The sequence below is a fragment of the Mus pahari genome, chromosome 16, assembly GCF_900095145.1.
Source record: "Mus pahari chromosome 16, PAHARI_EIJ_v1.1, whole genome shotgun sequence".
NCBI lineage: Eukaryota > Metazoa > Chordata > Mammalia > Rodentia > Muridae > Mus > Mus pahari.
This window is the reverse complement of record NC_034605.1, coordinates 9,242,732-9,254,445: the sequence shown is the minus strand read 5'-3', so window position 1 is coordinate 9,254,445 and position 11,714 is coordinate 9,242,732. Positions and strand designations below refer to the sequence as shown.

Sequence of the window (11,714 nt, the reverse complement as noted above, 5' to 3'; positions counted from 1 at the left end):
GTTAGGTGCCATGTCAATGCTGGGAATCACACTTGTGTTCTGTAAGCGCCAGTAGTGCTCTGAACCACTGAGCCATCTCTCCAAACCTAGGATAAGATTTTACAGAGGCATTTAATTTCTGTGATATGATGAAGAAAATTGATTTTTTTTTTTTTTTTGGTACTTAAAACTTAGTATACCGCAGTGCACATATAAATAAATCATGATATTTTTGTTGTTTTTCTTATTTAAGGAAAATAACAAAAAATGACTCATTTTCAGTTTTGCCAAGTGTTATTTGTATGGCTGGATGTTTAGATGGAATCAACAAAACATGATTAATCTGTATTCTGTTCTGCATTTCATTTTTCTGTTGGGCATCCCAATACTTTTTTACCCATTACATGTATCATTTATCCAGTGTTACAATGAAAGTTTCATGATTTTAGCACAATTTGTACACTCATTTGAAATATTTTTATTGTGGAAATAGTATCAAATATAATAGAAATAAGTCCTTGAAAAGATGTGTGCAACATTTATAGGGAAATCCTGAAAGCGTTGAAGAACATAGAGGACCTGGTTGAGTGGAGAGGTACTCTCTCTTCAGACAAGAAAAGACTGTCATTTAAAAAAAAAAAAAAAAGACACTTTCCTCTGAATTACTCCACATTTTGTGTGGCTTTAAAAGAGATCTGAGTAGGGTTTCCTGGTCCCCGTTCTACAGTTCTCATGGAAGGAGGAGACCCAGACCACAAGTGTATAGATTAGGAATCATGTAACTGCTGTTAGTGATTAAGACGTGGTGTGAGATAGACACACGTTTGGTAAGTAGATCAAGAAACAAAACTGAGAATCCAGAAAATGATCCCATACCTTCGTCCCTTTTCTTAACTATAACAAGTCCCTGAAAGGAGGAAACGTTGGTTTGTCAGTTTCCGGGGTTTCAGCCAGTGTTGACAACTCCGTTATTTCTGGGCCATATTGAACAGAAAGACCTGGAGGAGCAAATCTCCTCACCTTGTGGTGGGTAGGAAACAGGAAAGGCAGGAGGGGCCAGAAAGTCTGCATTTCCAGGGCACCTCCCACAGACCTGCTTTCTCCAGCTAGGACCCTCCTTCCACAGCTGGAGTAGTCATTGATGAAGGTAGGACCCTCATGATGCAGCTGTTTCCTAACAAGCCCCACCCACCAACCCCCAGCACTGCTTGTTCCAGGACCAAGCCTTCCATTCTTGAGCAGTCTGCAGACCACAGCCCACACGATTGAGAATTTACTCTATCTCCCGGTCTGATAAGAGCACAGGGCTCTGGGCAGATCCGGTTAGAGTGGGAGGAGGCAGCTGATTGTATGAGCATGCACTTTGTACTAACAGCTGATTCCATGTCCACATGCTGCGTACTAACAGCTAACTTCCAGAGAGATGGAAATGAAGGCTCAATGTATTTGAAAGGAGCAGTGGTCCACCGTCTCAGATCCTGTCAGCTGTCTCTGCTCCTGTGAGCACCAGTGCAAATGGTCATGTGTGTCATGTGTGCTCACAGATCCTGTGTTCCCTCTTTCCCCACAGTCTCCCCTTGTGAGTTCTCTCCTCCTCTCCTTCCTATGCAGGTCTGTCCATCTCAGTCTCTCCTAACCCATGTCAGCACTCCATTGCAAGTTGTTGGCTAGCTAATATACAGGTTCCCCACACAGAAATATTTAGAAGTTAAGGTTAGCTGGCCTTGCAAAGTCATGTTTTGGTTTTTTTTTTAAACATAGCCCCCTTTTTTCCCCCTAGATTTTCAAGGCATGTTTTCTGTGTGTAGCCCTGGCTGTCCTGGAACTTGCTCTGCAGACCAGGTAGCCTCAAACCCACAGAGATCTGCCTGCCTCTGCCTCCCACCACCACCGTCCAGTTAACGTGACCTTCCAGTCAGTGAAGATTGCTTACAATCTGTCACTTTGGTTTTGGAGTTTCTTCTCAGGACTGACTTACAGTATTCCTTCATTACTACCTCATTTTCTCAGTGCCTTTTAAGTACAGTTGGGAACGCTGTGTTACAGCTGTAGCTGCTGGAATGTTTCTTTCTAGTGTGCCTTCATTCCCTAGTAGTGGGTTTGGGGTTTGTTTGTTTGTTTGTTTTTGTTTCTTTCTGGGAATAATTTTGGATTGGGGGGTTGTTTATAATTTTTTAATATACATTAATTTATTTTAATATATTTAATATATATAAATTTATTCATTTCGATTTATGAGTGCTTTGCTTGCATGTGTGTATGTGCACCACATTCCTGCTTGGTGCCCATGGAGGTCAAAAGAGGGTATTGGACTCACTGGAAGTAGAGTTATGGGTGGTTGTAAATCATTGTGTGGGTGCTGGGAATCAAACCTGGGTCCCTGCAAGAGCAACAAGTGCTCCTAACAGCTGAGCTATCTCTCCAGCTCCCACGGGGTGATTTTTGTAGGATTTGAACTTGAGTTTTTTTTCCCCTACTTATGTTTCTCCTTTGTGCAGGTGAGGCCTGGGCAGGGGGATTAGCTAGCTTTTCTACTTCACAGAACTTTCATTTTCACAGTGGCTTGCTTTGTCTGTTCTGCTTTCTGGCTTGTTCTTTCATTCCTCCTCCTTCTACCCAGGCGTTTTTCCTTCCTCTTTTAACTACTCTGCTCAGTTCTAATTGTACTCCAAGCCCTTCTCCTGGGGTCAAGAACTAGAAAAGAGCCTTTGATGGTCAGTTTTGGGTATTTGCAAGAGGTAGACTGTGTTGTTATGTTGAGGTATGGAAAGATAAAATGCACTTCAGGGTGTTTGTTCAGTGTTGATTAGGAACTATGTACTAGGTTATGCTAGCCCTGGCAGCAAGCAGAGCTGAGTGATTGCTCAGACTATTCCAGGACATGGCAGGTCCTCTTGCATTTCATAAATCCTGCTTAGGCAATAAATGAATTTAGGCGTTGAGAAAAGGATTTCCCTCACCCCTTGATAAACATTAAGTTCTTTTTTAGAAACCCGCTGCATTTCTGCTTAAAATATTTTCCTCTTATACCAGTTCACATGGCTCATACCTTAATTAAGAGTTAGAGTCTGCAAATGCCACATGAGTAAGGTTTTTAGTGATGTAGAGTCACTTCTGCAAGTCAGAGGGGACTGTTTAGGTCATGCCTATTCCAGAGACAATTTGTGAATCTCCCTATTCAAAATAATGTTGTTGTTTTTTTTTTTTTAAGGAATATTTGTCTTATTTATGTATGTTCTTGTGAGTGTTCAGGTGCCCATGGAGGTGAGAAGAAGGCATTGGATCCCCAGGAGAGTGTGAGCTGCTGACATAGGTGCTGGGACCAGAAGCCCTGTCCAATGAAAGAGCAGCTATCAGTATTAGCTGCCCAGCTCCTCAGGGGCTTTACCAGCTGAATGAAATCTTTGTTTGATACAGTAACATAGTTTTATGTATGAGCCAAATCTTTTTTTTTTCCTTACAGAAAAGAAAACGAAGAGAGAAAGATGATGATGTTGTAAGCCTTAGCAGCCTTGATTTGAAGGTAAGCCCTGCTCCCATGTTAAAGTACAAACATTTTATTCCTAGCTGTGGGAACAATGAGCGTTGAGTTTGGGAAGGGGAAAGGTGTCATTCCTTTTTTTGTTTTTTGTTGTTGTTTTTTTTAAGTACAAAACTGAACAGGATTGGCTACAGATTCCCTCTGTGATGGTGTGAATGAGAGTGGTCCCCACAGGCTCATAGATTCTCATGCTTGGTCCCCAGTTGATGAACAGTTTGGAAGGATTAGGAGGTGAGCTTTGGAGTCGCAAAACCCCATACCAGTCTCAGTCTCTCTCTCTCTCTCTCTCTCTCTCTCTCTCTCTCTCTCTCTCTCTCTCTCTCTCTCTGTCTGTCTGTCTGTCTGTCTGTCTTTTCTCTCAGACTGCCTTGGTCATGGTGTCTTTTCACAGAAAGAGACCCATAAGACACCCTCTTTTTGTGGTTCTACTTCCTGTTAAGAGTAAGAGGAAAACCATTCTCAAAACAGTGATAAGCTGTGTTAGTAAATAGCCAAGGCCATGATGTATGCAAACAAAAAGGGCTGGTTGTAAGAGCACCGTGCCCTTCCCAGACAACCCAGTGCTCTGGCCTGCTGGTGTGCTCAAGACTCATAGGAATCAAAACTTCTATGTAAAAATCTCCCAAACATTAAATACTGGGCCAGTTGGGGTTTTGTTTTGTTTCCTTTAAAACAAAACCTAAGCAAGCCTACAAGTCAGCTGGCCTCAAACATGTGGCCTGTAGTAAAGCATTAAAAATTATGTAAAATACTTGGGTACTCTTATTAAAACTGTTCTTAAGCCAGAACTCGAGTCCTTGGAATTAACCAGGTTTTGTCAGTTGGTGAATGCTGGGGCATGAGGTAGGCAGTGGCACAGGGCCTAGGAATAGCCATCCACTTTTGCAGGGTGGGCTTCCTTTTTCTCTGTCCACACCATTTTTTTAAGTAGTCAGAATAGAAAACCTCTGGGTTAGAATATGGCATTTTGCGATGCTCTCTAGGAAACACACTAAACGTGCTCTTCTTCCAGCAGCTCCCCGCACTTGCCTTTCTAATGAAACCAGTGTGTATTATTTATGTCTGTCCTATTGCCGAGACCTGATTCCTTTATTTATCATAAAATGGTCAGTAACCTAGCCACATACCCTGATGTGTAGTAGATAATCAGAGAAACACTTGGCAGACGGATGTATCAAGCAGTAGAGGGCAGATGAATGAAGGAAGACCAGGGTCCTTGGGTAGATAGTGTGATCTTTGGGTTATGGGTTTTGATTTTGGATATCTTGTATTTAGAATTTCATACTGATAGTAGTTGAATTTTCATATTAGAAATTGTTGCCTATTTTGTCCTATCACTGTTTCTTCAGGTAAAATCATACCACATTAGCGCGCGTTTGCGCATGTGTATCATATGTAAAATAGTTCATATAAGGGGTACCTGTTGGTGCATTTCTCTATATTGCTACTAGCTATAAACTTGCCTTTGTCTTTTGACATGATGTCAAACGTGGCCATTGATTTTGTTATTAAGACAGGCTGTAGGGTGAACAATACTATTCTTTAATCTTTTTTTTACAGTTCAGTCTTTATCCCGCTCCCAGTCTGTGCTCTGATTGTTCCTCATCCCATATTTCCTCCCCTCAACCCCCCACCCCGTCTCCAAGAGGATGTTGTCATCCCTCCCAACCCTACCCCACCAGACCTCCCCACTCCCCTCAAGTCTTTAGAGGATTAGGTGCATCTTCTCTCACTGAGGCCAGACCAGGCAGTCCTCTGCTGTATATGTGTCAGGGACCTCATATCAGCTGGTGTGTGCTGGGGTTGGTGGCTCAGTGTCTGAGAGATCTCAGGGATTCAGGTTAGTCGAGACTGCTGGTCTTCTTATGGGGTCACCCTCCTCCTCAGCTTCTTCCAGCTTTTCCCTAATTCAACCACAGGGGTCTCTGGTTTCTGTCCATTGGTTGGGTGTAAGTATCTGCATCTGACTCAGCTGCCTGTTGGGCCTCTCAGAGGACAGCCATGCTCGGCTCCTGTCTGTAAGCACACTACAGCATCAGTAATAGTGCCAGGCCTTGGAGTCTTCCCTTGAGCTGGATCCCGATTTGGGCTGTCACTGGACCTCCTGTCCCTCAAGCTGTTCTCCATTTGTGTCCCTGCAGTTCTTTCAGACAGGAACAATTCTGGGTCAGAGTTTTTGACATTGGTATGGCAACCCCATCCCTCCACTTGATGTCATATCTTTCTACTGAAGGTGGGCTCTACAAGTTCCCTCTCCCCACTGTAGGGCATTTCATCTAAGGCCCCCTTTGAGTCCTAAGAGTCTCTCACCTTCCAAGTCTCTGGTACATTCTAGAGGGTACCCCCACCCCCACCTCCTACCTCCCAAGGTTGCCTATTTCCATTCTTTCTGCAGGCCCCATGAAAGGGTTCTTTAAGTAAAGAGGTAATTAAAAAAACAAAAAACAAAAAAACCAACCAAATAAACAAACAAACAAAAAACAGAAGGCTTCAAAACATATTCTTAACTGAGTGTTTAGTTCTTTTTGTAATGTTCATGTGTAGGGAACTCAGCTCTTTGAACAGTTTAAAAGTGTAGCAGAGATTACATTCTAAGCATTGGTATACACTGCCATTTTTGGATTAAGTATAATGAAATAATACACAAATGAGAAATTATTTTTAAGGCATCAGGATTAATTTTTTAAGGTATCAAGAATGAAAATAATGATTTGGCAGCTTGCAACTTAACACTGGAAACACCTCTTTTCATAAGTGACCTTTTGGAGCCATGGTAAGTAATTTGGTAACCTTCCTAGGCACACATATGAACTATTGAAGGTAGTAGTTGTATGTGGCTGGCATGAGAAAGCTAGTGATTGCCGGGCAGTGGTGGCGCACGCCTTTAATCCCAGCACTTGGGAGGCAGAGGCAAGCTGATTTCTGAGTTTGAGGCCAGCCTGGTCTACAAAGTGAGTTCCAGGACAGTCAGGGCTATACAGAGAAACCCTGTTACGAAAAAACAAAAAGCAGGCTAGTGCTTTAGCCAGTCTCGGTTGGCAAATGGCTTGTGCCTGCCATCTGCCTTTTGATATAGCTGATCTTTACCTACTGTCTTGTAAAGTAGCAAATATTATTTCTCGGTGACAAGTTCCATAAAGTAAAGCCAGCTGCTGGTGCCAGTGATGAACATAACGAGAACCAGAGATAGATACAAGAAAATTGTGGTTCTTAGTCAAAAATAAAAAGCTAAGTGTAATGTTCTAAGAAACCATTGCTGTGCCCACAGTGTCTGAGTGTAGATTAGCTTAGACTGCTAGGTATATATTTATTCCTTTTTAATTTGTATTGTGCTTTTTAATATACAGGAACATTTTTCTAACCACGAAAAAACTTTAAAAGTAACCAGCTATTTAATGTGTTGAAACTTTCAGTTTGCTAATTCTGTGCATTTACCTTCTAAAAATATTATAGCTTCATAGTTTGCCATCAGCTTGTGATAACAAGCACATAACTGCATTCTTATTTACTGTGAATTGTATGACTTTTTAGATTTTTCCCAACTTCGGCATAAGTAACCAAACAAAAAAATCAGTAAAGAAATCAGTAAAGAAATCAGTAAACAGCACTTAACCCACTTGGATCTGATCCAGCAATAGCAGAATCCACGTTTTCCTCAAATGCACAAAGAACATTTTCCCCCATGTGTTAGACTGGAAAACAAGCCTTAATAAACTTTACAAGACTGAAATAACACAGACTGTTTTTTTCTGGTCTTAATAAAATAAAACAAGGAAACAATTAACAAGGGAAAAATAGAAAATCCACCAAGTATGTGAAAGAGTACACCTTTTATACCACAGCAGTGCATTGAAGGACAGATGACAGGGACTGTAAAGCTCGAAGGCACTGGAGAAGGCGAGCACAGCTGGCCCTGGTGGCACAGCCCGGGTTCCAGAACAGCAGAGGCAGGAGAATGGCAAGTTTATGGCCACCACCTAACTTCACTTTAAGGGTCTAGCAAAAGGAAAGGTGGGCATGAAAAGGTGGGCAGGAGAATAGAGAGTGCAATTACAAAACTACAGAGAAAAACAGTAAAACCAAAATGCATTTCTTGGAAAAGTTTAATGGAACTGACAAACTTTTGTATAGCTTGAGCAAGGAAAAAGGAAGGCCCAAATGACAAAAATGATAACTACAGGAAAAGAACATTCCTCCAACTCTATAAAAGTAAAGTGTTGTTAAAGTAGCACCGTGGGAAACGCCACCAATATGTTGGCCCACCTAGACAAGTGACAGGTGCCTAGAGACATACCAACCCACACAGCACTGAGAAAAGCTGGATACGCCTGTGACTGGCAAACAATGAGCCAGGAGCCCTGAACAGTTTCACTGGTTAAATTATGCTCAATGTTTCAAGAATTACTATGCCCCCGGACTCTCCAGGAACAAAACAAAAACAACTGAAAGTAAAAGGGACTGCTCCCTAATTAATTCTGAAGCCAGAATCACCTTGATACCAAAGCTAAAGGAGGTACAAGAAAAACTATAAGCCAGAATCTTATAAATATCATTCGTAGCATCTCAACAAGAAGATACTAACAGAGTGGATCCAGTAGCATGAATCCCACACCTTACTGAGCAATAGAAAGGATAACTAAATGACATATACACACAGAAGAACATTATTCAAAACTAAAGATGAAAGCACTTAGGACACATGCTATAGCGCAGACAGACCTGGGAGACATTATCCTTACTAAGGGAATAAGTTAATGCTCCTGCTTGCGGGGTGCCGCATCCAGTTTTTAGCATTATGGATCACTGCATCAGACCTGGGACCTAGAAAAGCTAAGTTTTTCTGTTACACAGTCCTCCTCCTCCCTAGCTCTGATTAACATGAAACAGAGGCCTCTTTTTATTTTGTGACCACTGTCATGCATTCCATATGTCTATTTCACAGATTCCTATTTCTAGCTTTTCAATATGGCTCCTCAGACCCCTGACCAATTAGCTAAAGTGTTTGCTACTGCTCAGGAGCCTGTAAAACTCTGCTCTTGTGCCTCGTCTTTCCCTCCCCACAACCCCCATCCCATGGAATAAACTGCTGAGTGTGCACCTTATCGCTCTGTCTCCTGGACATATATTTTTTAACCCATCTCTTAGGAAATTGTCTCAATGTACACAATGTGGTAGTGGTCCATTTTCTCCTCACAGCAGTGTGTGAAGCTAATCCATTTATATTCTGTCAATTAGTTGTAGAGAATGGCTGCCCTACCATCCATTACAGTTAAAGTGTCAGTATACCAGGTAACGTGGCGGTCGGGTTCATAGATTAACATAATTTACTGGTGTCCTGTACTCTTGCTCAAGCATGATTCCAGTTGGCCCATTTCCATCATATCATAGGTTGCTCTGACACTTGCCCTATCTTTAATTTCACTCTGCCTGACACTGCTCATATGGGGCAGCTCTGATGTCACAACATGCTATTTCTAAGAGGGTGCCGAGTCCTTATTTGGTTCTCCAGCACACCAGAAGCTGTTTTAAGCAGCAGTTTTCTATCATGGGAGGCATTAACCTTGTTCTAGCATCCTAGGGCTCTGCATTCTGCAACTGTTCCAGAGGTATCACACAGCATTCTTATCTGTCATTAACTCATCAGACTGGATCAGTTGTGCAAAGCAGGTAGCTTAAATCTCGGTCTGCTACAGAGATTTATTTCTCTTGAGTCCCACCCAAACCTCAGTCTGTCCCCTTATCGGATCAAAGAGTTCCCGGATGCAGCAGAATGCTCCCTCAAAAACTGTTGGTCCCTGCCTGCTGCTGTGTTCTAGGACTGGTGGGTGCAATTTAGGGCTGCCTGTCCTTCAAAGGAGTCCAGAAAGCCTCCAGCCATTCGCTCTATTAAAATTTCCCCAGTGTGGTAACCTCTGGATTTTCGTGGCATGTATTTGATTTCCTAAGGCATCCAGAACACTTCCTGTTTTCTAAGACTAACATAATGTTTTACGGACTATCGGGGTCATTGCAAAGTCTGTGGCAAGCAACAAGACAGTTAATCTTAGAACATGAAAGAGAATATGGACTGCTATCCTTCCCTCATAAACTAACTGCTTCTTGTGGTCATCCAATGAAGGTTCCAAGAACACAGACCAGATTAATAGTCCTAGAGCAGATGCCAAAGGATCTGATCCAGTGAGGGTGAGCGTCTGTCCAGTAGACAGAGTAAGAAGCACCACACCCGTTTACCATGATTCACTGTCCTTCGCCACAGCCCTACAAGAAGCTCTCATGAGTTGAGTGTGCATGGAGGAGGCCACCATGCCCATAGTCTGCTCCTTGCTAATGGCTGTTCTCAGTGTCTATCTGTTCCTAGCATGCAGTACTACTTCAGATCTTAGCGTAAATGTAAGGACTCAGACGACAAGGATGCTGAAGTTGGCAGTTGCCACCACGATTCAGAAAACATTAAGAAGGATCTGCTGAATATTTTTCAGGATTTTTAAAGATTAATGGTAAAAATTAATTTTATTAATAAAAATTAATTAAAATTTAAAATGTAAATCAGTTCTTTAAAACTACAGTTTTCCCCTGTTTGTCAGCACTTTTTATAAAGCTGCTGCCTTGCCCTGCATTATCTCAATCCAGCCCTACCGTCCTCTCCACCATTGTGGCGCTGAGTGATTCAATTGCAGAAACCCTGCGTGTCCTGTCTGTAAGGCCAGTCACAGTGTAGATGACCAAGCCTGGGATCCCACCATGGAATGAGCTCTCACTGACAGATGGCCTATCTTGAGATGTGTTCTCAGGTAATAGATGGACAGTGAAATGGGAGGTTGAACATGTGATGTGTGTAATTAAGGCAACTTCCACCCTAGGCAGAGCTGTTCTTGCTGGGACACACAGAAGAGCCATGTAAAATTCACCGTGGAGTTGTTTCCTCAGGAGACTCTAAAGAGGGGAACTTATTACCCACCAGCTCCTATGGGCTCTTAGTCAGAGATGCCCTGTGTGTCGCCTGTTCCACACACAGCAGCAGTTAATGAGCACAGTGGAAGGCAAGCAATGCAGTGCAGGTGAGGCGCCGTGCAGTGCAAGTGAGGCATGGTGCAGTGCAGGTGAGGCGCCGTGCAGTGCAAGTGAGGCATGGTGCAGTGCAGGTGAGGCGCAGTGCAGTGCAAGTGAGGCATGGTGCAGTGCAGGTGAGGCGCGGTACAGTGCAAGTGAGACGTGGTGCAGTGCAGGTGAGGCGCGGTGCAGTGCAGGTGAGGCGTGGTGCAGTGCAGGTGAAGCATGGTGCAGTGCAGGTGAGGCGCAGTGCAGTGCAGGTGAGGCGCGGTACAGTGCAGGTGAGGCGCGGTACAGTGCAGGTGAGGCGCGGTACAGTGCAGGTGAGGCACGGTGCAGTGCAGGTGAGGCACGGTGCAGTGCAGGTGAGGCATGGTGCAGTGCGGGAGCAGGGGCTGAACTCAGAGTGAGGAGAGGGCAGAGTGCTGAAGACGCAGCAACCTGTGCCGGTTTAGGTTCAGAGAAAATGGGAGGAATCCAACATCCTAGTGCATCAGAAGAGATGTGGCGTGGCAAGATGACACAGGAGGTAAAGGCATTGGCCACACAGGTCAAACACCCAGAGTCTGATCCCCAGAACCCACAGTGGAAGGAGAGAACCAGGCCCTAAAGCCATCCTCTGAATCATATCTGCTCACATACATATCACACACACATCATCATCATCATCATAATAACAATAATAATAAATATTTCAAGATAGGAACTAACACTGTACTGGAAATTGTTATTATCATGTGTATTTGAGACAAAGTCACCGCAAACAGCGGTACCCATTTTATCTGGCATTTGTGTTATTTTTACAAAGAACAAGATGCACACATCATCTTTTGTACTCTTGTTCAATAGCACTTAATTGATCTCAGCTAAGCTCTTTTTAAACCAAAGTGCTTACTAAAGCTTGAATACACGCACTTTTTAAATCAGTGACTTTTTAAAAAACAAATCCATTTCTTTCGTAATGCATCTGCCCTTTTTTGTTAGTAGTAGGTTTCTCAAAAGTTCCCATTTCTTTATTGGTGCTTCCTTTTTTAGTGACACTTTAAATGTTATTTATAACTTATCTATTTTAGTAGGAAAATAATACATGTTTGTGATTTTTTAACTCTAGTGTTTTAAAAATAGAACAGTTCCTTGTATTTAG

At 42.9% G+C, this 11,714-nt stretch overlaps 1 protein-coding gene across 1 annotated transcript in view; it reads left to right on the top strand.

Annotated features, from left to right (window-relative positions):
- The window catches only part of Net1 (neuroepithelial cell transforming 1), a 33,384-nt gene that overhangs the window by 7,082 nt on the left and 14,588 nt on the right, over positions 1-11,714 (top strand). The window contains exon 3 of the mRNA XM_021215199.2: positions 3,443-3,502. Coding sequence (XP_021070858.1) covers positions 3,443-3,502 — 60 coding nt within the window. The remainder of the gene's footprint in view (positions 1-3,442; positions 3,503-11,714) is intronic.